The 24707-nt window shown below is 36.3% G+C and overlaps 2 protein-coding genes across 7 annotated transcripts in view; one reads left to right on the top strand and one right to left on the bottom strand.

Annotated features, from left to right (window-relative positions):
- The window catches only part of LOC132911260 (heterogeneous nuclear ribonucleoprotein 27C-like), a 30812-nt gene extending 27406 nt beyond the window's left edge, over positions 1-3406 (top strand). For 2 of the 4 annotated variants that reach the window (XM_060967786.1, XM_060967781.1), the window contains one exon: positions 830-1171. In XM_060967786.1, the coding sequence (XP_060823769.1) occupies positions 830-1044 (215 nt within the window). In that variant the 3' untranslated portion in view covers positions 1045-1171. Of the gene's footprint in view, positions 1-457; positions 804-829; positions 1172-1881 lie in introns of those variants that run through there. The other 2 variants (XM_060967785.1, XM_060967782.1) reach the window with 2 other exon arrangements.
- Positions 3407-3916: 510 nt separating this feature from the next.
- LOC132911258 (ankyrin repeat and death domain-containing protein 1A-like) lies at positions 3917-22979 on the bottom strand. Of its 3 annotated transcripts, none has more exons than XM_060967774.1 (14): positions 22808-22979; positions 11907-12067; positions 11086-11189; positions 10134-10232; positions 9755-9853; positions 9107-9313; positions 7715-7912; positions 7548-7646; positions 7386-7484; positions 7208-7306; positions 6077-6172; positions 5160-5394; positions 4799-4939; positions 3917-4722 (listed from the first exon to the last, which is right to left on the bottom strand). In XM_060967774.1, exons 2-14 carry the CDS (start codon positions 11998-12000, stop codon positions 4637-4639), a joined length of 1656 nt encoding a protein of 551 aa, XP_060823757.1. In that variant the 5' UTR covers positions 12001-12067; positions 22808-22979; the 3' UTR covers positions 3917-4636. The 3 variants fall into 3 exon arrangements, with proteins under 3 accessions (XP_060823757.1, XP_060823758.1, XP_060823759.1); XM_060967775.1 differs by having other exon boundaries at positions 4799-4927; XM_060967776.1 differs by lacking the exon at positions 6077-6172.
- Between the last annotated feature and the right edge of the window lie 1728 nt (positions 22980-24707).

The raw sequence follows: 24707 nt of genomic DNA, 5'->3' as shown, positions 1-24707 counted from the left end.
ACGAATCGACCACCTAACATCCTTCAATCGCTATTACTATTTAATTTACTTTTACGTTCACGTGCGCGTCGCGTTGCTCGAGCCAATTCAATTAATTCGTAATTCCGGGGGCGATCCTTTCCATTAACGCTGTCGATCTCTTCTTTAATCCACCATTTCTTCCCTGTGACCTAAAATTCTTTATCGCGACGTGGCCTTCAAACCCGCTACTGTGCCCGATGAGATTATCAAAGAGGTTGACAGATGCTTCGATCAATACTATTATATTTCGGGCTGGATGATACGAGATATTTTTTATTTGATCCGTAGTCAATCTCTTCGATCATCCTCGAATCGTTCGATCATTCGTTCGTGACTACACACGCTACTGCTCTCTGTCTCTACCGGTCTTTCCTTGATTACAATCCTGGATCGCGTCCTGGCACACGTACTACGTTTATTTATACGATTCTAACAGGCACCGAATACGGACCTCCGAGACTAGGAAGCGTTTCTCCTGCCCCAGGAACCAACGGCAACAACGGTGGCGGTGGACCCAAAAGGGGTCACACAGGATCCTCATCCAGCTCCAACAATTACCATCCCTATCGTCGCTAGAGATGGACTGAAAAACGAATCGGTTTCTCGCCGTGTTACGCGATGTTCCGCTTCTTGTTTTCATCTTGATCACCGATCGACTGCCGCATCATACATGTCGCGTTTACACGACACTTGCATATCACACGTGTAAATCTTCGTTTGTGTGTGCGTGTATGAGTGAGCATGCATGGCAACGAGAATCATAATAGAGCAAAAGAGACGAAGATGATTTTTGTATGCCTTTTTTAAGTCGACGAGAGAGGCATCTCTCGAACAACGGTTTCAGAGCAATGGCAGAACGATGGTTACACTTTTTGTAAGAATGGAACGCAGAATGGTCGTTCTTTTTGCTGTTCTCATTATGACTTGAGTCAGAAGAGGAGCGAAAAAAGATCTCTTGGACTATCATCGAGAAGTTTGGAGAGTATTCGTGGACCGAAGGATAGAAGTTCTCTGAAGATGTGACGAGAGATCATTAGAAGAAGACGAGTTGCCAGTTCTGAAAAAGCATCAAGGACCAATTATTATACACGATCAGGAAACACCAGTTCCAAACTCAACGCGAAGTTTTTCCCAGCATTGTATTATAAACTCTATATATATACATACATATATATATGTGTATATATATATATATATATATACTTTTACGATCGCTTTTAAGGAGATAAAATTACTTTCGACTAGGCGGTGTATATCAAGCTGTCGAATTAGTCATTTACTTCTTATTTTCTATGAGAAAATTCGTACATGAAAACCTCGGTCAGATCGGTCGAGAATTTTTGTTTCGCGAATATAGAGAAAGATGTGGTAAGGAAACTGGAATCTTATTAAGAAGGTTAGAGCATCGACGTTAGTTGGTTCATCCAAAACGGTTGTAGGTATTGTAAGATTTAGATGTAAGCATTTTTAACGTATCGATCAATTGAAATCTTCGTCTTCGAATTAGCTGCAAGAAGCGATCAAGTACTTTAGAAACGTGACTTATCAGTTTGTCTGATTGCCTTTCTCTTTTTTTCATATCCACCCCTTTATTTGGTTAATTTGTAAGAAACGTTAATATAGGAAATTACCTCGAATCTGTGATCAAATAAAAAAGTAGTTAATGTTTCTTTGGATTATCTCGCGACGAAACATTTTATGAGAAAAGACACGTACAGAATAAGCTGATAGCAGTTTTATTCACTTTTTTAATTTAATAGTTCCGACGGGCGATTAAAATAAACAAACAAACAAAAAATAAATTCCTTTCAAAACTCGACAAGAAACCTAATCCTTTGTTTTTTTCAATTTCTGCCGTAGGAAGTTTATTTCCTAGACGTCCTGTTCATTTTACTGACTGGATGACGCGAGGCTTGTGGACTTGAGGTAAAAGAACCGGAAACACGCGTATAGCCGCGGTCACCGCTTAACGGGCCGCGAGAATTAAAAGGGATGTTTTGCATATTAATTTAAATAATCAAGTTGGTCCTTCGTCCTAAATTCAATCTTCCATCTCCTATATATTTTCTGTTTCCTTTTGTTTCTTGCGTTTTACGTTTGTACTCTTCCACTTGTGTCTGTTGTATAGTTGTTTGTGTATTAATTTGGTACCCACTTCTTTCTTCCGCTTCGAGACTCGAAGAATTATATAAATATGCATATATATTATTATATATCGAACGAACGAAACAAGAATTATTCTGTGCGAAACGCACATCGTAATAAGAGCAGCAACTCCAATCCTCGCGAATTCCTCGGTAATTATTCATATGTATTCGAATTAGAAAGGTTTCGTGCGTTACGATGAAAAGAGAATGGAGGTAAAGTTAGAGTATATATTTTTCATGGTTCGAGAATAAGAATATAGAGAACGAAAGTATGCACGAAAGCGGCAGAGGAGTGGAAACGATTTAAAAAAATGCGTAGATGTATCACGTATCTGCGTTTTATGCGAGCCAATAGCTTCGTCCATATTTAGAATAATGTGTAATTTAAAAACATTAAACTAAGTAGACCTCATTATTTACGTAAGTGGAGTTAACAGTGAATATTTGTATTTATTAATTGTACATGCCTATGAGACTAAGTATAACGTATATTTTCGTACATCCGGGAAGTTGTTACGATAAAGGGTGTTAAAAAAGGCGTAGAAACACGTGTGAACGTTTCCCTCGATATGTCAGTGTTCTTTTCCCAGACGGAAGAAATAAAAGACAAAGAATGAAAATAAAGATGCTAAACACCATTGTGCTTCTCGTCACCGGCACGCACGTACTTTTTCGCAATGGTATGAAACGTACATCATCACTTTTTTCGTATGTAAGCGTTCGAACGCAAAGAATAAATAGTTATCAGAAAGGCTGACATTCTACGGAGGTTTGAAAATAGACAGAACCACGGAGTGATTCTCATTATATTAGTAATAATTAATTATTGATAGCACTTAAATGTAATGTTAAGAGTTAGGAAGCCTTGCGCGAATTTATATACCTATTTAACGTACGATTTGTACAATTCTGAGTACGATATACGATTATGATAATTAATTGCCGTTGATGGCACTCGAGCCTTGTTTATACCATCACCGCTGATAGCTATTATAAATTAGTAATGAAATAATAATAATAATAATAATAATAATAATAATAATAATAATATGATGATGATAATGATGATGATGATGATGATGATGATGATGATGATGATGATGATGATGATAGATATATCGTTCATAATATTTTGTTATATATTGCGAGGATGGAAACAGCAAGAAATGCATTCTTTTATAGTATAGAAACAAATGAATATTCCGTATGGATTAATAAACATTCACATTTTAATAGAATACTCTGTTTAGGCTACTCCAGATACACCATTGTCCTGATAAGTATCCTGCCAATTTTCCTGATAACCACCTTACACTGCCTAACATCCTTATCATCCCCCGCTGCAAGTTATCATTTTCAAGATCAACAATTCAAGGACTAGGATCGATTTAAGGTAAGATATTTTTATTTTTATATATATTTTATTTGAAGATTTATAGAATATCGAAATTTTGTCAGTATATTTTCACGAAATTTTATCATACCGAGATATTGATGCCTGGAACTATCGCATAAAATGACGGATTTCAGTTTCTTTCGTAAATTATTAAGAAATTGTATTTTTAAAATTATTATTTCTAAAATTAGAATTTCAATTATAATTCTAACGTTATTATTGAAATTCTAATTTTCGATATTTGAAATGTTGAGAAATATAAATCACATTTTCTTGCTTTCTAATGGATAATTCTGTTAAGTATTGTTTCATAATTGGGCGGGATATAGCGGTTTAAAAATAGTTTACTATAGACTATTAATCAGGCGTTTATTTAATTGTACGTAATACCCAGATATGTAGATTGTCTTCCTCGAATTATACAATGATTGAAAGTTTCGTGATAATTTTCTTCGCCTACTCTCTATGCATTTCTTTCATCACATCGAAAGCCCTGAATAATTTCTCTGTTTTTTCGCACTTATTCTAGAAGTATTTACGTATTACGCTGACGTATTTACAGTAGAAATTTGGAATAGGATTTTCGAACAACGGGATGAATATATTGAACGAAAGATAAAATGAAATAGGACGGCTTCGGACGTCGATCATTTCTTTAACTAACAAATAAAAATGAAAGTTACAACACTGCTGAATTGTTCGAATTTTCTAAAAATATATACAAAGTATCAACATTAAAATATTTAGACTCGAAAATTTGTACATTTGCGCGATGATATGAATTTGTTCCGTTTCATTTGAAAGATTCAAATCAGATTTCGCGATATATCGAAAGCTTTCGTTGATTCGCAGAACTTATTTTCGTTTCGTTGATCTTCGAACGCTAAACGACAATTTCACTATGATACGCGTTTCTATATTGAAACATACTGTAAAAAAGGTAAGATCAGCGTCTCTACAGATATGCCACATAGTGAGTATCGCTAAAATTTTCTACCGAAGATCCCTCAAATTCTCCTAATTCCTGTTCTTCGTAACTTTCTTCTCATTCAAGCAGAATCGTCAATTATCTTTAAGTGATCGAGCATTTATGACATCGCTGTTTGTTCATTTTCTCTTTCCCGTCTTTCTCTTGATCCATGTGCTTACGAACGGATTCTATAATTATTTTAAGGACAGTTTTTTTTTTCGTTGCAAAGTAAATATATTAGTAATTTTGTAATAAATCTCTTACCAGCGACAGACTTTTTGTCTACTGCAAACAAAGCGTCGCAAAGCTCTTTCCCTATGGAGATTTCAGGATTCAATCCCGACGCCCAGATCATCAACATTCGGAAACCGTGTTCCTTGTAACTCGAAGGACCTATAAGAGGAGCTTTATCGTCCTTTTCGTAAGGCTGTTCTCGGTTTACGGAGGCAACATCGAGGATCAAAATATTTTTGTAAATTACAATTTATCGCTAAATCATTTAATCGTCTTCATCATTCGAGAACCATTTATTTTAAGAAATGAACTTTATACCTCGATGACTCTTTGCAATCTTCGCGTTTTCGATTTGAAATTCTTTTATAAAATATGTATAAAATTATTTTACCAGTGTATTGATGCTCGATTGCTCGAATCTGATCGTTCGTGAACGCCCAATGCAACGCCAATTTTTTCCAATCCTCGGGACCTAACTGTTTGTATGCCAACTTCCATAAAATCGATCGAATATGCTCCGAAAAGGCGCCATTGTTACTGGAAATGCTTCCACCCCTCGATCCTTCTCGCCATCTTCTTCTAGCTGGCGTTAGATCACGAATTTCTTTGTCGGATGTTGAATCCTCCTGAAAAGATCCCTGTCTGTCACCTTTATCTGCTGTACGTGTAAAATTTGATCCTTCTACAGGTTGTTTATTCTTTATGAACCAAATTGAGGTGTAAAAATTACGTAAACGTAACATTATTGACGAACGTTGATAAAGTATAGTATTGTTTTATCAAGGTAGATACTTTAGACGTTTTATTATACACATCAGACACACAAGAAGAATTTCTATAATGTGAAAGTAAATGGATTATTACAGTAGTATAGAGACATTTCAAGACTGAAGCTTTATAAAATTCTAAGATCTAGATGGAAGAAGAGATAGCGACGATAAAAATATTAAATGAATCCTTGGAATTGTTTGTCAGAATCATACATAAGAATTTCCATGATTTTGAAAAAGAATAGAAATACTTTACATTTTGAATTCCATAACATCGCAAGATTCGAATGAAAAATTGCAAGAAAATATCAAACGAATCGTCGGAATTGTTTCTCTCATCATCGATATTAGGAAACGAGATTCAACGATGCAAATTAATTGGAAAAATATATGCAAACGAAGTACTACGTTAATACACCGCTTCTTAATGAATTAACACAAAAGTCTCGGGTCGTCGACTGAATAATAATTGTAAACCAAGAGAACATAATATTCTACAAATTTTACGTCATCTTAATGGAACGTTTAAGCCACCTACCGGTGTGGGATAGTCCAATCTCGCGGTTTTAATTATCATGTCGACGATTGCCGTGAAACTGCCTCTTGCCGCGATGTAAAGCGGTGTCCTGCCGCTCTGTGAACATCCGAGCAACTTCGTTTTAACTTTATTAACTTTATTAAGTTCACAAATGCCACAGCGGTGTCGATGTCAAGTTGGAGTACTCTCGAATCGAAGGATATCATGCACGCTGCCCTGCCTATGTAAACTTTGTTCAAGGAAGGTAGCCTTGTTGACTATGTTAGCTCGTCACATTCGTGTTAAACCGGGGTTAACATACTCGGTACAAAGAGACGCCTACATTGATTGCGTTGGGTCGACATGCCACACCGTTGCAAGAAATTTTCCCGATGGAATAACCCCGGTATTATTTTACAAACGAAGTTTAATGCTTGGAAATGGAAATGGACGTCGAGTACGTTATGACACGTCCGGGACTACGTTCGCGGTTGCAGGTAGTAAAACCGCGATACACTTGTGCAACTAAGTTTCCACCGTAACGTTGATTTTAGTAGTTGTACCAGTTTCAGCTATTTCGGTAATTTCACGTCAGATGTACGAATATTTCAACAGTTACCGTGGAAAGCTTTTATATAATATTACATGGTTTATAGGAAACGTTTTGGAACTTCGTCAACTCTGTAACGTGATACGACTGTTATGGTTATATTCGTGCAGTTTGAAACAAATCTGAAAACGTAGATAGAAAAGAGGAAATATTTACTGCGATCATATATTTAGCAAAAAATTAGTATACCATAAACAAACGTCTTAAACATGTATTACATGTAAAAAATGGAATAACTGAATATCGAAGCTTGTTAATAGAACGGTTAATTGCTCGTTTTAATACTTTTGTGCTCTCTACGAAATATATATTTCCACTGAATTTACATTTTTAGTTGGGATTCAAACTATGCCAATATAGTCACGACAGTCGCGTCTCATTATAGCGTTAACAAAATTTTGAAATGTTTCCTATTACATACATGATGTGTTGATAAAAAGTATCTACGAGTTTTCGAATCTTTTCATGGACCTATTTATATCATTCTGGAAAAGCAAATAAAGAACGAAACTACCAAAAGCGTATAGTATATCGGTATTTACCTGTTCCCTTTGTTCGATATTCGCACCTGCTGCTAGCAGCAGTTCGCAAATATCCGTGTGTCCCATTTCTGCGGCGATGTGAATAGGCGATTGTAATCTCTGTAACAGATCGAATCGAATCGTGTCACGGGCGAATGTGTAAAAATGCGTTTCATTTCACGAACACTGTCGTACGCACCGAATTTAAGCAATTTAGATCGACGCCTTTATTGATCAGTATCTCGACCGTTTCTACTTCGTTATTCTGACAGGCCAAATGCAAAGGCGTGTTCCCATGCTGCAAACCGATTCCCGGTGATGGATGATTATTGAATATCGATCACACGTATCTTAAGTATACCTTGGATTGTTTGTTGAGTGCTGCCCCGTGGTGAATCATCGAATCTAATATCCCTTTGCAACCCTGACTGGCAGCCACGTGAAGCGGAGTAAAACCCATCTATAAAAAGAACGATCGAGTACGTTCGTTGATTAGTAAGATGATAACGAAGGTAAAACGTTATTTACTTCGTCGGTTAATTCTGTGTTCGCCCCGGCTCTCAATAGCAATTGAGCTATAGCCGTGTGCCTCGTTCTCGTTGCCACGTGAAGGCATGTGTTGCCTTCATTGTCCTGAGCATCCACCTTAGCTCCCAATCCTATTAAAACTTCCACGGCTTCTAGATGTTCTTCCGCGCAGGCACAATGTATAGGCGTCTGGCCTTTCTGTAAATCAACGTGAAATTGTTAACTTTGTCATGCAAGATTACGTTTTGAAGAGTTTCCAGTTTCTTATGTGATTTAGTTCTGGATAAAAATTAGTGCATCTCAGGGGGCAGTTTAATTTTAGTACAAGTAGCTAGAAAAACATATTTTCTACAATTAGAGAAGATTCAGGTGTGAAAGAATTAAATGATATTTTATGAAAAATGTTACCATTATTATTGAGTTTATTTAAATTCGAATATTCCTACAGTTTTCTGACCAAATTTTGCAATTTTCCGGAATACTGAAAAGATCAAACGTTTTCATTCAAAGAAGAAGATACATATAAAGGGAAAGGTTACGGATGAGTCGTCATGATCGAATGTACGATAGCTGGAAGTGGAAAGCCGGAAGCATCGGCAAAACGATGCAAGTTCTATAAAATTCCCTCAAAGGACTGTAGTTAGATTCATGCTGCTGTACGTTGCACTCTCTCCTTCGGGGATTTCGCTTGTCTTCGCGATAAGAAGGCAATATAGCTAATGTCGGAGACCTAGTTTCGTAGTATCTAAATCGAGAGACACAGAGGTAAAGAGAGAAAACGGGCACTAGTCTCCGTATAAATTGAAGTTTCTTGCCTCCTCTGCATCCGTTCGTGTGCAAATATTTACATTCTCCTATCAATTTAGGGTGGATTAATATCTTACGACACATTGAATAAACTGCTTTCGAGAAACTGGGTATATAACCTGTCATTCTGGGGACGAAGTTGAGAAAGAAGTTGCAAGTACTTTTTGCTTATGAAATTTAAAGTAATGCAGGGTAACAAAATAAGAATAACGGAAAGTTACGAAAAGCAACGGAAACTTTGGATTTTATATTTCCAAATATTTGGAAATTTAAATCTAAACTTTCTTATTTAAAAGTTTGTGTATTAAAAAATACACATTAATCCAGTGGTTTCTTTTCAAGCTGAACTCATTTCTGTACAGAGTTACAAAACAAGAGAGAACAAAAAAGAAAGAAAAGGCAGAAAATAACGAGAAGCACTCTTCTAATTTCAAATTTTCACGCGCTTGAAATTTTTGAACTTTTAAATCTATTATTTTATTGAAAGATCACAATTTCCATTACCTGCATCATCGACTTCTCTTTCAGTTCAACTCACATTTTTTCCGGTTACAAAAGAAAATAACGGAATATGATAGCTCTTACTTTATCCACAGCATTCAGCTCGATTCTTGGCACATTGGTAAGCGCAGTTATCATACTTGGGTGACCGGCACAGGCTGCATGATGAAGAGCTGTCGCACCGGTACAGTCGGTTGCATCTCCGTTCAACGATTCCACTGCCTCAGCAAGGTAGTCGACGACGCGAACGTTGTTGCCCCGAGCAGCACACATTAAGAGAGTATATTGCTTCTGTAACAGAGTAGTAGTTACGCATACTACTTTACTAAATGAACGTCATCGTAATGTTGGCCTCGTTACAGCGCCAGTATATAAATCTTTTATCGGACCGTATTGTTATTGAATCAAACGAACTGAAACATGCTCCAAAAGGAAAGCTCCTTTAGAAATAATCTTGAACGGTTTCTTTAAGAATTTCCGAGAACAGTGAAGGGTTTTCTTTGAAAGATAAGGTCACGTTCAAAGCTTCTATCGTAAGAAATACTCTATGAGAAAGGTTCGTGACTCGATTTATGATCCTATACGAGAACGATGCATGAAATCGTAGACATGCTCTTATATCAACTTAAATTTTCTTTTTTTACGAAGTTGTAGTCGGTTCGAAAGATTCAAATTGATTCGATTCCGATGTTTTTATTTAGTATCAATTTATTGGTATAATTATCGATATACCTTGTTTACCGCTGAGACATTCGCTCCCGCGTTGATTAACATTTTAACAGCGTCCCTGTGTCCATATCGCGCAGCCATGTGTAACGGACGCATGCCGAACTTGAAACATGGCAAATGGAATTTAATTACGTTATGTCAATTTTATATAAAATTTGTTCAGATTCCAGCCACTGGTTTTCTGACATGCGATAAAATTCTCTTCAAATATAGAAAATGCAAGCGTATGTGTAAAATAATTAACATTCGAACGAAACAACGAGAAACACTCGTAATAACGTTCGAATTGTCATCTGTTAATTTGTTCTGACAATTATTCTGGTTTAGTTCAATTTTATTTGAAGCAAATATCTGAATGATAATATTTTCACTGCGATATTACCTTGTCTCTGGCCTCGATGTCGCATTTCGCTTGTATCAACATCTCTATGATCTCCGTGTTCCCCCTGGATGCTGCCCAATGAATTGGTGCCCGACCATACTAAACAATCATTTTCCAGTGCAAACATACGTGTATCGTGCGTGTTCCTAGCGTTTCAGTCGATATTATATTACCCCTATTAGTCACTAGAAACTCGTCTTGTATTAGATTGGCACAAAAGTTTATTTCATAAGAATATTATTTTATAAGAAAATAATAAATGCACGATATTTTGTAAAAGGAAAGAAACTTTTGGGGCAATCTAATATTCTCGTTTCCGGTCACTTTTCATGCGAATAGTTTCGTTGAATACGACATAAGATAAATATAATTAATTTTCATGTAGGGAACGCGATGTTCGTTCCTTCGTCGCGTGCTGTTCAAATACCAACGTGAAATCTCGAGGAAGAAATATGTAAACACGTTAAAGCGAAATATTTCGTGCTCAGTCAGACGTTTGATTCGAATTCAAATTTCATTGCATTAATATTAAATGCAAGAAGATTGAAATAGTTCGAAAGCAACGACGAAATTGGCAAAACGATAAATTTCCTTAATTAAATCCTTGATGTTTCGCTAATGGAGCCTCTAGTAGTAATACCTCGTATGTAGTCAGACGCGCGCCCTTACATCGACTTACATCTCTGCCATTACCACGAACGCATCATGTTATCTGCTTTCGACAGCGCGGTGCGTTTTGCACAGCATTAGCGTTAACGAAATGGCGCAAAGCGAAAAATTTTATTTGCAACCGTACTATTTTTCGACTCCATTCCGGGAAATTCGATTTTAGTGTCGGAAATTGATTCGACGTAAACTGTGATTCGATTGCAGCGGATTTCTTTCAATGCTTTTATATTCACCCGTTTGAGATTTGTTCGATTTATCATGTAGCTTGTTTTTTCCCACTTACATTGTTCCTGGAATCGACGTCCACGGGCTCTTTGAGCACTTTGCGAACAGTGTCCGCTTCATTCTTTATCACAGCCTCGTATAATAGAAGATCGTTCTTAAGTACTGGTAAACAGAAATTTTCAATGAGCTTCTTTCATTATAAATATTAAAAACAATGTTAATCAGAAACCTGCGCTACTAAATATTCTATTTTCACCTTTCTAACCTTTTATCTCTTTTGCTCGATACAAGAAACCTCCTATCTACATTTTATTTTGTATCAGGTTGTTCAGAAGATTTATAGCGAAAGTTAAAAAAGATCTCATTATAATTAGACGTTTTGCCATCTACAACTTCTTGAATCTTCTCTTGAAATATTTTTCATCTTCTTCGATAAAGAATTCCTTCGAACAAGCTTTTACATGCTTCTACATAGAATATTTAATATTTTGTCTACTTATTTGTTTTATTCATTAATTTTGGCCGTTTTTCCTTAATTTTTTTTTAGTATTCAATAAAGTGTAGTATTCGTTTGAATGTTTCATTATTTAATAAAAAATTATAATAAACATGCTACGAACTTTTCGAACATCCCAATACTTTCTTCCAAAGAGATTTCTAAAAATCTTGTCTTTTAAAAGAAATGTTTCTCATATCAGACTCGAGAGCAATGAAAGATGCTGTATCGTAATCTCTTGAAATTTGTTCGTTTACTCAAACCGATGACATAAAAAGACGAGAATTTATTGTTTTCGAGTTTAGATCAGATGGAGAGTTAATACTAGCGAGAACAACAAAATTTCTTGAGGATATCGCATTCTCGTTTTATCTGATACTTACTCCTAGCAGTCTTTTGGTTCAACACTTCCCCTTCGATCGCCTCGTTGATATTCAGGGGCGAGGGTGTCTTCGTCATTTCTTCCTTGTCCACCATGTTTTGTTATTTTCTCGCGTCTCTCTTCCGTCTACATGTTGGCTCTCATCCCGTGTACTTATTAAATCTGAAATTTAAAATTGAACACGAACGTGCTTCGTTTTCTCGTTATTCCCAGCCTGCACTAACAGGCTGTGAATTATAAAACATTTTACGTGGAATTACGTAATGGAACGGAAATAACAAGTTTTCCAAGTCTCGTTTAAATTTAACGTGAAATTATGCAAACGAAAGTTTTCGTACACGTTACAATTTTATCATGCAGTTCATTAGCAAAATTTATTTGCATCGGATTTGTGTAACGCCTCCGGTTATTAGTCTATTGATTTTGCCCTCGAGTTCATATTTTTTCTGATGTTACTTTGACCTTTTATTAACTATAATGCCACGAATTTATTAATCCATGAAACCTACAGTGAAAGCAATTCGACCAACTTGCAGTTATTAATAGTCGGAAGTTTCCATTTGTATCGAAATTCGGCGCATGCCTGGCAGGCTGCTCGACGAACACAAATGAAATAATTATACGCATATTTGCGGTTTCGCTTTAGTATGCTATTCCAAGGATGGCGTATGTATTTACTAATTTGCATCGGTGACTTGACTCACTAACTATACACGAATTAACGTCGTTATTATGTGGGGAATCCGTTGCTCAATTTCGAAACGACGTCGGCAAGAGGTTCAATAGCGGTATTCATGGAACAGCTATGGTCCTCTAACAGGTGTTTGAGATCACAATTAAAACGCATAACGCCATAGAGATAGACGGTTACTAATTGGAAGTGGAACGTATGAAAATTTCATTGCTAATTTTCCTTCGTCGATTTCACTCACGGCTTAATTAGAATGTACAAGTTGCCACAACGAAACTCGTATCGATCTGTTTTTCTAATGTTCTATTCATCAACCTAATAACAATATTATCCTCCCACGTTAACCAAAATCAAAAGTTACGATGTTGTAGGTATCGATCCGGTCGAGTAACCACTAAAAACTCTATCTTAGGCGTGGAATAATGTAAAGGAAAATACAAAATCCTGCAACGTCCGTACATGTCGTTGTCAGTCTAACTGCAAATACTTTATTTATGAGACTCACAACTGTTTCACTCACGTTTATTGGTTATACACGTTTTTCCTTTCACAAGTAACTATTTCAATGTTATCCGTTTGACGATACGTATCTTGTATTCTGTAATTTTTCTCAAAATCACTCAGGTGGATTTCGTGAAATCAATGCATGCAAGGTTCTCGTGTTACAGACGTCAAGAGGCGAAAGTATATCACGGCTCGAGATGAGAAAGGAGAAACCCCCTTTCAAAATATGTAAATACAAAACATTCCTCTCACGGACGAACGCAGTTGTTTGTTCGTTCCGTTTCACGTTTTCTGTGAGAGGCATCATCGAGTCAGTTTCATGGACACGAACAGGGAAAATATATGAAAACACAACGTGTTTTGCGAACTGGTTTTTTTCATTCTTCTTCTTTATTTGCACTCTCCGCGATTTATTTTTTTTTTCCGTCGACAGAACGCTTCCCATCGTGTTTTAGTCGCGTTCTATAACTCGCGGGGAATGTTTAACGAGTTGCAGAAGCGACCAGAAAAATGAAATTCTCCAACCGAGAGTTTGATCTGCGACACCTTTATGAAATGCGGACAACGATGTTGAATACGTGGAGAAATTCTGTCAACTGTTTGTTACCGAATTTATTGTGCTGGAAAAGTTTTAATAAGAATCTCCTTTCCGCTTCTGATATTTTTATGATTACGAAATGCGAGCAGAATCCCAGGGATGGGCTGCACGGTCTAAAAAATGTAACGTGGTAATAAGAATGGATGGTGTTCCAGAGAAAATTCACAGTCGGTTGGAAAGACCAGTTGGATTACTGTAGTTCTCATTGTCTTTCTCTCTCACTCTTTCTTCCTTCCACAGATCAAACAATTTTTGCATAATTGCTACGATAATATGTAATACACTTTTTAATCAAATACGATTTAATTTCTGAAACGTTTCTACCTTAATAGAATTTTTCAGAAAATTGTTTGCAATGTGAGATGTTGGCTATTGCAAATAAAGGACGCCTGGTCAATCTGAATTGAGATGAGTGATGATTGTAGTACAGTTTTGATTGCAAACACGAGTCTACATAATTTAATTTCTGATTCTTTTTATCTTGTTCGCTGCTTGGAACATGGTTGGATTGGTTAATCAAATTATAATGAATAGTGGTTTCATGATATTCATTGTGTTACGTCGCGTGAGATGGTCTGTGCGATGTCCCTCATGGTCTGGCCGCCAAGGCCTTCACATTGTTATACTGACCCGTAATAAACCTAAGGAACCACCATAAGCCGAATCTTTTTAGTTCTTCTTAGTTCAAAGAGGCACACCCACACCGAGCTTTCCTCCTTAATAGTACGAGACGAGTCTTCTACTGTTCTTTTAATTTTCGTGTAGTCAAGTCAACGGTCTTATCCTTAGAGCAGTCATCTACTGTTTTTTCTATCTCAGCGCAGTCATCTACTATTGCCACACATTTAGATCAATCAAATCTATTGTTCTTTCAATCTCGACGTAGTCATCTACTGTTGCCGCAAACTTAGGCCTCACTACGGTCTACGCGACATTAACTTAATCTACTTTTTACTTATTCGAAGCAACTAGCAAGTATACAATTATCAAATATATCTTCCGACACGGCGCAATAATAAGTGTAATAAATTGTTGAAAATATAAATCTTATAAAACTGTTGATTACAGTTTTATTACACAACAAACTCTCATATTATTCCACAAGAAATAAGGAGATCGACCTGTTCCTGGTGTCGATTGTTATAATCGTAACGGGAATTTACGACTCCCGTTGACTGGAGGAAAAAACACACTGCAAAAGCGCGTTTTGCACCATTTAAATTCTGTTATATTTTAACTTCAATAGAAATTAAAAAAAATAATACGTTTGTTATTCGAGACACGAGTGAACTGGTCAATTGGATTCTGATGAATGATGATGTTGACATAATTCTCATTGCAAACGTGACTCTGTATTCGGTGGTTACATCGTTGAAATTCAATCGAACGTTAACTATGTATATCGTTAATTTATTGCCATCGCATTTAGACGCTTGAAATAGGAGTCGGCGTTTATCTATAGTTGTATTGGATAATATTTCGTGTATAAGGTTAATGAAGTTTAATCGTATCATTGATATTTTCGTTTTACGATTCCACGAATGTTCCATTTCCTAAACTTCACGCTCTCATTAGTTGTTAATGATGCGAGTTTGAAATAACCTGGCTAACTCAAATTACTAATGGCAATGCAACGTAGGAGGATAATCGTTATTTTCGCAGAATATACTATTATGCTATTATATCGCGATTAGTCAATTAATCGCGAAATCGATTTCTCTACGATTATCTTTACTAGTCGAGCGTTAATAGGAAGCATCGAAGTTCCTTCGACTGACCTATAAATGGCTAAAACGAAACGTTGTGGACGCACGTATCGGCAGAGACAATCTTGAGAATTAGGATATTTTTCAAGCTTAACTGCAGCTTCCGCTGACTCAACTGAAATATTTCATGGAGCAGCGAGTTTTAGAAAGATTGGACAGTAAAGGAATATACGAGTCTCGAAATATAAAACATTGTAGCATAGCTCATGGTTTCGATGATACGATTTCCAATATACTTTCATTTAACAGGTTTTTAATATTAGTTCGGTTAAAAGTTGACAAACGAGGCCGTAAGAGAAAGATTAATGTTTGAACGGCTGGCTGTACAATTGATAGACAAATTTTTATTTAAAGAGAATACACGTTTTTCATCAACTACCCTGTATTCCGAAAATTAAATAAATTATGCTGAAAAATAGCCAGGAAAAGGGAGAAAAATAAAAGAAAAATATAAAATACAATTTAGTTGTTCCCTGTGACGCGTCTGGATAGTTACGTCAGTTTCTACTTGACGATCAACGCTCGAGATTTCGACTAAGTTTCTTATTCACGTTTTGCTAGTATTTCCCAGATAAATCTTAAAGCGTTTTCCATGTATCAACAACAACTTTAATCGGTTTCCTCGACAGAAAAGTAAAGTTGAGACTAAAATAGCAAAGATGGGAACAATTTTTGGGCGGGAATATTTCGCTCGAGCAAATCGTCGATATCTCCCACTTAATGCAACTGAGAGCACCGGCGATCAATTACACTGCTTTTAACCTTTGGTAAATTTTGTCAGCAGTGAATGAAGAGCGTTTATCACGTCACGTTTGACTCAGCGCGGTGTTACGATAATCTGATGGCACAGTTTTGTAATCCCTATCGAGCCACGACGTTAACGTCGTTACGACATAAATGACAAGCTATTCAAGACCACCGATAATACTGTCGTGAGAATTAAGTAAATAATAATTTCCTGACCATAATTTTATAGAGGGAGTTATGGGTTTTCGAAATATTTCGTATTTTGACATACAACATCGTCAATTATGGAAATGATAATCTAGTAATTATATTTTAATTGATCAATGTATAATATAGTGTTTCCCCGAGCATAATGAAATTCCAATAACTCCGTTTCTCTCTCTTTTTATTGTTTCCTACACATTAAATGTTGCTTGAAATATTAAATAGACCGTTTCAAAATGGCTTCAGCAAAGATTTGCATTAATATGTTGTACAATATAGCGTCAGTGATGTTTATTTTACTTTAAAACTTCAGGCGATTTCTGTCTTGCATCGATTCAATAATAGATTAGTTTAAAATGATAATACGTTGTAATTATATACACCGGTGTTTCCAATGTAAATCCCCGTAACATCCCGCGTGAGGTCACACATTTGCACTAATATCTTTCATTAAAAATGACAAATGTTTGCGGAGCGATCGATAAACGCCTCCACGAACTCTACGCTGACGATACAAAACGAAGGAAAAATGCGAGAAAGATGAGCGAAAAGCGCTCTACTCATTTCTTATCCGACGGGTCAATGAAGCTGTGTAAAGAAAAGGGCAGCTATTTAGCGCGTGGCTGCAAGATGAGAAGTCAAGTAATTAGCGGTAACCGGCCCCTCTGTTTGCTCTCCTTTCTGTGCAGTTGGCGACAAAAGTGGAGAACGTGCGGGTCAACGGATAAAGAATGACGGTTGACTGTGAGATGACGCCTTCGGTAAAACGACCAGCGCGCGTTACTTCGTCCGCTTTTGTGCTAAAAATAAAGGTCGTCGGTAGGTTGTTACGCGTCAACGATAATCCCTTACTGGACTCTGATCGTATTGTGGATTAACTTGTTTTCCTTCTACTTCGATAAAAATTCGAATTACAGGGTAAAAGTCATTGATGAAACAACGTTTGATATAAACTTTCTTGTTTCAAGATTAAAGACTTAGACTTAGATTGACATTTAATACACTTATACAAAGGTCCTCTTTTTTTTCAAAAGGTTCCTCGGTTGTAATTTACTATTATCCACTGCTATTAAACTTCAATATCTTCCATCTCTGGTTGTTTAAAAAATCCTATACCTTATAATAGAAAAAAATATATTTCCAATATCATTTTCCTCAAGCTCTTTGTCAATTCTAGATTTACGGTCGAAACAGCAGAGTCAGAATTCAACAGATAAACGATAATACCTTGTAACTTATATTTTTTACACTGGTTTCAAGCTTCACAAATATCATTGTGATAGTCGAGCCTCGCTATAGTGGTGATAAAATTTCAAGATATTTCTTCTAACATATTCAGAAAAGGCTTTTACAATTGTTCGAGAACTTTCGTAAATCACTGTACCAAAAGTTCCGAACCGATAAAAAATTTGGTCGAATTTTCGACCTCACCGTTGTTGCTGCAGTGTTGTTGCCTATGTTACCTGCAGACACACGCAACGAGCTATTTGTCACAAGCTAAAAATAAACACAATACAACCGGCCTGTAGGTTATTCTCTATCCTTCTTCATTTCCCTGGCGTTCGTTTTTTCAATGCGCTTTCTGGCGTTCGCCGTCTCGATTTTCCCGAGAACAAGAGAAACATTTACGATTTACTTCAAATAGGTGAATATTCTCTCGATCCTCGAATCGTACGCTCTTTTTGTTCCATGTTCGCAATTTTTCCATTGGTCTCCCGGTTACTTTTATTCGCGACTTGTTAACGCTCAGTTTGGGATTCGCGCGGTTCACGACTGAGTAATTACGTGCCGTGATAAAATCGATTTTCAAGGAGGCTTTGGACACGCTGGACTTGCCGCAGTACTTTGAAATTGAAAATAACAAGTTCGTTGAATTGAAAATAACAAGAAGCTCCTCCTCCAACCTAGATCCACTCGCGCTAAATATACACGACCACCGGAGATTTCTTTTTAGTTCGTGGTGTTATTCCATTATTATTTTTCATAGGACAATGTTCTCGATGCCTAATGAACAAATTTTTTATTTTAATTCTAATTTAAATTTTTAACTTGCAACAAATTTTATCTGTTGACGTCATAGCGATGGCTACGCTCGCGGTAGCTATCTCGCGATTTATCTATCACACAGAGAATATCTGTATCTTTTCGAGTCAAAGAGCTTCTCCACTGGTATTGTTACGAAAATAGAATTCACGAATTCCGAAACAGCGCGAGTTCATCTATGGAGCTATTACTATAACTGTTTCCAGTTTGCTTAACATCGAAGATCACAGGGAGAAAAATGCAAGCCCACTTTTGCTATTTTTCTGATTTTTAACAAGTGTTCGAATAATGTGATCGAAGAAGCAGAATAAATATACTGTATTTTTCAAGAATTAAATAACATTCATTTATTTGCTACGTTAATTTAACTCGACTAATAAGGTGTTTAGGTAACTAAGTGTCTTGGGACTCGATCTTGTTTTAGTTCCTTGCACGAGTATCGATCGAGGGTTGGTCAGAAAAAATGGAAAGAAAGATAAAAAAGAGATAGCAAAAAGATATGAAGGAAAGGAGGAGCAAGATGTACTCAGTGGCTCGAATCGTGACAAAAATTTCCATTTCTCAAATGAAACTATTCTGAATCTCGATGGTTTTCAATAGTCATGCCGGATGATAATCGTCCTATCAAGGAAAACTGATAATTTCCTGCTTCCATACGCGATTAATTACCATCTGTTAAAGCGACCTCTTATCACAGTGAAAGAGCAGAGCAAAGTTTCTCGATAGAAAGCTTGAACTGGAAGAGAGAGAGAGAGAGAAAGTAAGTTTCATCGGATTCGCCAATAATTTAAACCGAACTTGCGGTAGGATATGTAGGTATTTCTGGCCAGCTGTTTGATATCGGTGCAGTGATATATTCGCGGATACAAAAATGTCTTGCATTTCGATTATCGATTGAAGTTTCCAATAATCTGCTCCCGCGCGCTGATGCCGCAGCCTCTAATACGCATTTTATCCTTCTTTCTCGTAAAATATTTGGTTGCGCGGAGAAACTCGCGTGATTTCAAGCTAAAACTCGGGTTAGAACGAGTTTAATTCGCGTGGTTTTCATACGGCTAGTTTTTTTTAATAAACTGTTCGATCCAATTTATCCTCTTGATTCGTTTTTATGCCAAACTGTATAAATTTGTTCTGCGTCTTCGATAAAATTTTTAGTTGTTTCTGACGTTTCCACGGATCGATTCGTATTTTTTGAAATAATATCTCGCTCTAGAACGAATTTATTCGCATGTTCCTAACGTAGTAAATTTTTTTTTTTTCATAAATATTTCGATTCGATTCACCCTTTCTATTTGTTTCCGTTTCGAGCTATATACATTCATTTCATTCCCTGACTCTAATTTTTAGTCGGTTCTGACGTTTCCACGAATAACTTTAATATTCATGTTCCATGAAATAAGAACGAGTTATTTTAAGCGAGCTGATGTCTGATAGCGAAATCATCGGTGTTAAACGGTTTCTCGTATTTTTCTCTCCGAGGAATTATTTCGACGGATTATTTAGGGTTTCTCTCGGTGAGGTTAGTTAATAACGCGTTAAGTAATCGATGCTACTTGATATGCGAAAAGCGACCGCTATTAACCCAGATGGTGGAATTCGGGCTAGCATTGAATAGCCATCGATGCACATGCGTTTCACGGATTCAATGAGCATTCAACGAGCCACGCTCGAAACTCGGAACTCGAAACGAAGAAAATCACTCAGAGAACTTTTTCTAGGCTGCTGCTTTCATTTCCCTGCCACACTCTCTTAGGCTCGCTAACACGAGGAATAAACATCATTCGTATCATTTACTACTCACTATCTGTTCCATGTTGGAATTTTTTCATATTGCAATTCATATGCATCATTTTCTTCCTTATTATTACTACTACATTCTTTAGGTCATCTTTTTCACAATAGTGTTTTTCTGTTGTTTTTTAAGTTTGAAGAAAATAATAAGAAAGATTGTTGTTGATGTGCATGAATTTTTCTTTCAGTTTCTATTACTAAGCGTTTCTGCTTGTTCGAACAAGAGTAAGATTTAAATATAAAAATTAACAAAAAAGTATACTTAATTGAGCGCAATTGTAATTAAGATTAAATCTAAAGTAATCTTGGAGCATCATGAAAATGTTATATGTTAGGGAAAAAATACGTTTGAATTCTTTGTAGTGTGAGCTGAAAATGTTTCACGGAGAACGATTCATGGCAGTAATATATTTTCCCTAAGGACACAAGATGGAGAAGTATATGAACCATCAGCTTTTTTCCTTTTATGCTATCTTCTATCTACACATCTGTCGGATATGTCGTTAAATGAAACACGAAGCTGATCCCAAAGTTAACATTCACTTCCTTATTATTTTCACTGGTGCAGTGGTTGACAGAAAGATATTACGTTCATCATTTCCTTACATTTTGAATAAACAGTTTTTATTAAAAAATTGTCCACGTCCATATGATGTGTGGAAATAAATTAAACACAAGAAGCAACGTCTACCTAGGGACCGATCTTTAAATCTATCCCTTTTAAAGTTTAACTGCACTTCGTACACCTCTTTTGTTCTCATCTCCATTTCCTCGTCTCGTAAAAAAATTTTATTTACGCAAAGAATTTTTGCTCTCATGCACAAGGAAAAGTCAAATATCCTTTAGGGAGCGTAATTAAAAAGTTAAAAAAAGAAGAGTAAACGTCGTTGTTGCAACAAAGTTATCAAATAATCGTCTATTTCATTAATTACACTAGTTGAATGTGCGCGAGTGAAACGCAAGGGTAAGATAAACTCTGCCACACAACTACTGTATTGGTCACGCAATGATTACCCAGGGGTTTAATGATTTTTTTTCCTCGAGTATAACCGACCTGTTGAGGGGAAAGTTCGCCCTACATGCGAGTAGTTACTTGCATCGTGAAAGTAACTTTCTTTGGTTTGACCTATCTGCGCTAACTATCTTATAATATAAAATACTATTAAATAGTACACTGATCGCAACAATTGTTAAATATTTATTATTAATCTGCGAATTCATTTATGCAAATTCATATTTTTATATGGATAAAGAAATTGTTGTTTTGTTGTTTGTATAAAAAAAAACAGATATAGTTGGTTCACTGTATTTTATGTATCGTTTAAAAATATCCAGATATTTGGTCATTTTTAACGAGATGTATTTGGATCACAAAATTAAGAATAAATTAGAAAAAGAGAATATATATAATAGAGTACATAAATTTTTAAAAGGCAATATGCAGTAATTGGATTTGTTATATTTTATGAAAACAATTGAAGAAACGAAATGTAGCCAAAGTTCTGTTATGTTCGCGAGTTTTACATTTTTGATATTTTTTATATTTTCGTGAATTGCGTATTGTTTACATTTTTGTTGTCCTAAATTTCCAATAAATGCGTAATCCATCCACTCGACCTAATTCTATTTTCTCCATTATTTATACTCTTTTGTATTTCGAAATATTTTTGCAAACATATTCCATAAATTTGTTTGAATGTGCGGAAGGTAATAGTATCTGAATGCCATTTATTGGAACAAAATTTTAACTAGTTCCAGATTAAACAAACTTCCACTTATTGACTCTACTTATCTAAACGTAAACTTCTATTAGACAGGTGAAATGTCACACATAGTACGAAGGATCTGTGAACTTCTACTAGGTAAACTCCAACGACATGAACTACTTGTTCCCCGATAGAATCAGATACGTGGAATTCTACTCCAATTATATTTATTTCTGCACTGCAACACTTTTCTTCGAATAAATGGGCAAACATTTACTTGTTATTACCCAAAAGCATGTAATTCACCCGATTAAGTTTTCCTTGCTCCTTACCACCACATATTTCAAAATGTTTTTCCGAAAATACATACAAATCCTCAGTTTATTTATTATTATTACCCTAAACGACAGATTTATATGCAATTCAGTTTCCCCTCGTCTCTATTCTTCTGTACATTAAAATATTCGTGAGAAAAACTTTCCATAGTTCTGGTCGTACATGAAAACACGAAGAATGCAATGAATTCTTTCGCATAAGCTCGAATAGGTGCGTGGCGGTATTGCGTGGAAGTTCGAAATCGCGGCGGCCACTCGCCAAAGAGTCAGCATGCTAAATGAATAGTGCGGAACTCGCGTCTGTACTCAGGAAGACACTCTGCGGATGCAGCATTCAGGCAGCTTCATTCGCATCGTCACGCCCTTTATCATTGTCTAATTGCGGTGGAAAGCATTGCTCGTACGATTAACACACCCTCTTGCCGCGTTACTTGTATCTCCTCGTACGAACTCTATTTATCCCATGTTTGCATTTATAATTAGATAAAGAAGTTAGTAACTAAAAGAGTTTACTCACGCGGATTCACTCTGTGAAGTGTGTTGCTGATGACGTTGTTGTATTATGATTGCAGATGTTGAAACAGCGGTTGAAGAAGTCAAATGCAGTGGATGGATACCATCAATGTTTCGTTTCAAGTAAGCTGCACGATGTTTATAGCACGAAGGGCGGCATGCTACTGGCCGAATAGTTCCCGTCTCACCCCCAACTCACCCCATTATCAGGTCGACGGCAGCGCAGCTACGTGGTGGTTGCAACGACTATGATAGGCGTTCGCAGTAAGTCGAATTTCGAGAGCTTTGTTCTTCCTTCTTTATGTTTCTTTCACCTAGCTAGTTCTCCCTATTCTTTCGCCAGCGTCCCTTTGTGCTGTTTGAAAAATGGACAGTGATTTATTTTTTAAGCCTTTTTTTGCTTAAACATGAAATTTTTAATACGAATGGAATTGCAGTCCATTTCGAAGGTTGTAAAGTGAAATATCAATATTAGTGTTAAGTTAAATTTAGCGTTAAGTGTTCTTTTTCAGAGAGGAAAGAATAAAATTTATAAAGCGCGGCAGTTTTGATTTATAATTCATCCGTGCGCTCTGAATACAGAAAGCTACTTTAAAGTAGTTGTTCGCTTTTGTACCATTTCTCTGATACAACTTCCACGTTGCCACCTTCACGGCCATTTAGAAAGCGTAATTATTTATACATCGATCGGGAACTCTTTCTTTAGAGTTCCGGATAAACGCGGTAAAAACGGATTTTCTTTCGGTGAAAGCTTCTTTTGATCGAATTTATAATTTCTCGACTAATTCCACGCTCGATGTCGTTCGGTTTTTATTAAAACCACCGGGGTACATACTTTTTACATTTTTTGATATTAATTATCAGTTTATTGTATCGTGATTTTCATTTGCCTTGTAATTTTTGCCCGTCAATTATAATATCAATATACGTGCGATTAATTCGCGGTAATATCGTGTCAATCGATAAAGCAAACGGCTTTTAATAACCAGAAACACGTTTTGCATAGTGGCCAGATTAATTCGCGTTTTAATTAAATTCTCCATGAAGAACTGTATTTTCCGTTGTAGATCGATTGATTCTCGGCTTTCATCCACCGATATTGTTTCCCCCTATTACAACCGTTTCTCATTGTCTCGTCCGCAAGTGAAACGCGTATTTGCTTCATAATCAAAAATAAAACACGCAAAACTGGCTCGCAATGTGTGCCTCGTCGTTGCCTACATTATTGTTATTCCATCCCTCGTTCCAACGAAAATTAAATTTCTGAACACGAGACAAACAGCTATCCGTCTTCTTGAGATAAAATAGAAAAGTGAATTTCACAAATATCATGCGCAACCGACGCATTTTTCCTTTGATCTGGAGCGTGAGTTTTCAATCAGAAACGAAGGGATGAAACGAGCTCGTTGCTTGTTTCTTCATGCTAGCGGAAAATTACAATGACACGTGCAAATTATGCCTCGTAGCAGAAAAATGCGAAACGGACGCGTTTCCACTAACATTTCATCTGGGTTTACCCTCAAAGGACGAAATAGCTAGCGAGCCACGCTAATAGCTTCCACCATATTCCACCACAAATGTTTTCCTGGATATGCAATACTTCAAAATATTCTTACGATTTTACATAAGTCGCATTGTTGCATTACGATATGATTTATGACGGCGAGGAATGAACTGCTTCGAAGATTGTATTTCTGACGATTACGTGTATGTGAATGTTAAAATGTGATAAAATATGATTTTGGATAGAATTGTCATTCGCTTTACTCGTTGATGTTAGGCACAAGAATTAGACTACTTATTTATATTATGGTAAAAATTCCATAGAAAAATAATAGAATTAAATTCTTTTCTTACGTATATACATTTTTCTCGACCACTGTTTCAACTTATTTTGATATTTT

This window comes from Bombus pascuorum, chromosome 10 (assembly GCF_905332965.1).
Source record: "Bombus pascuorum chromosome 10, iyBomPasc1.1, whole genome shotgun sequence".
Classification (NCBI taxonomy): Eukaryota; Metazoa; Arthropoda; class Insecta; order Hymenoptera; family Apidae; genus Bombus; species Bombus pascuorum.
This window is presented reverse-complemented; position numbering and strand designations above follow the sequence as displayed.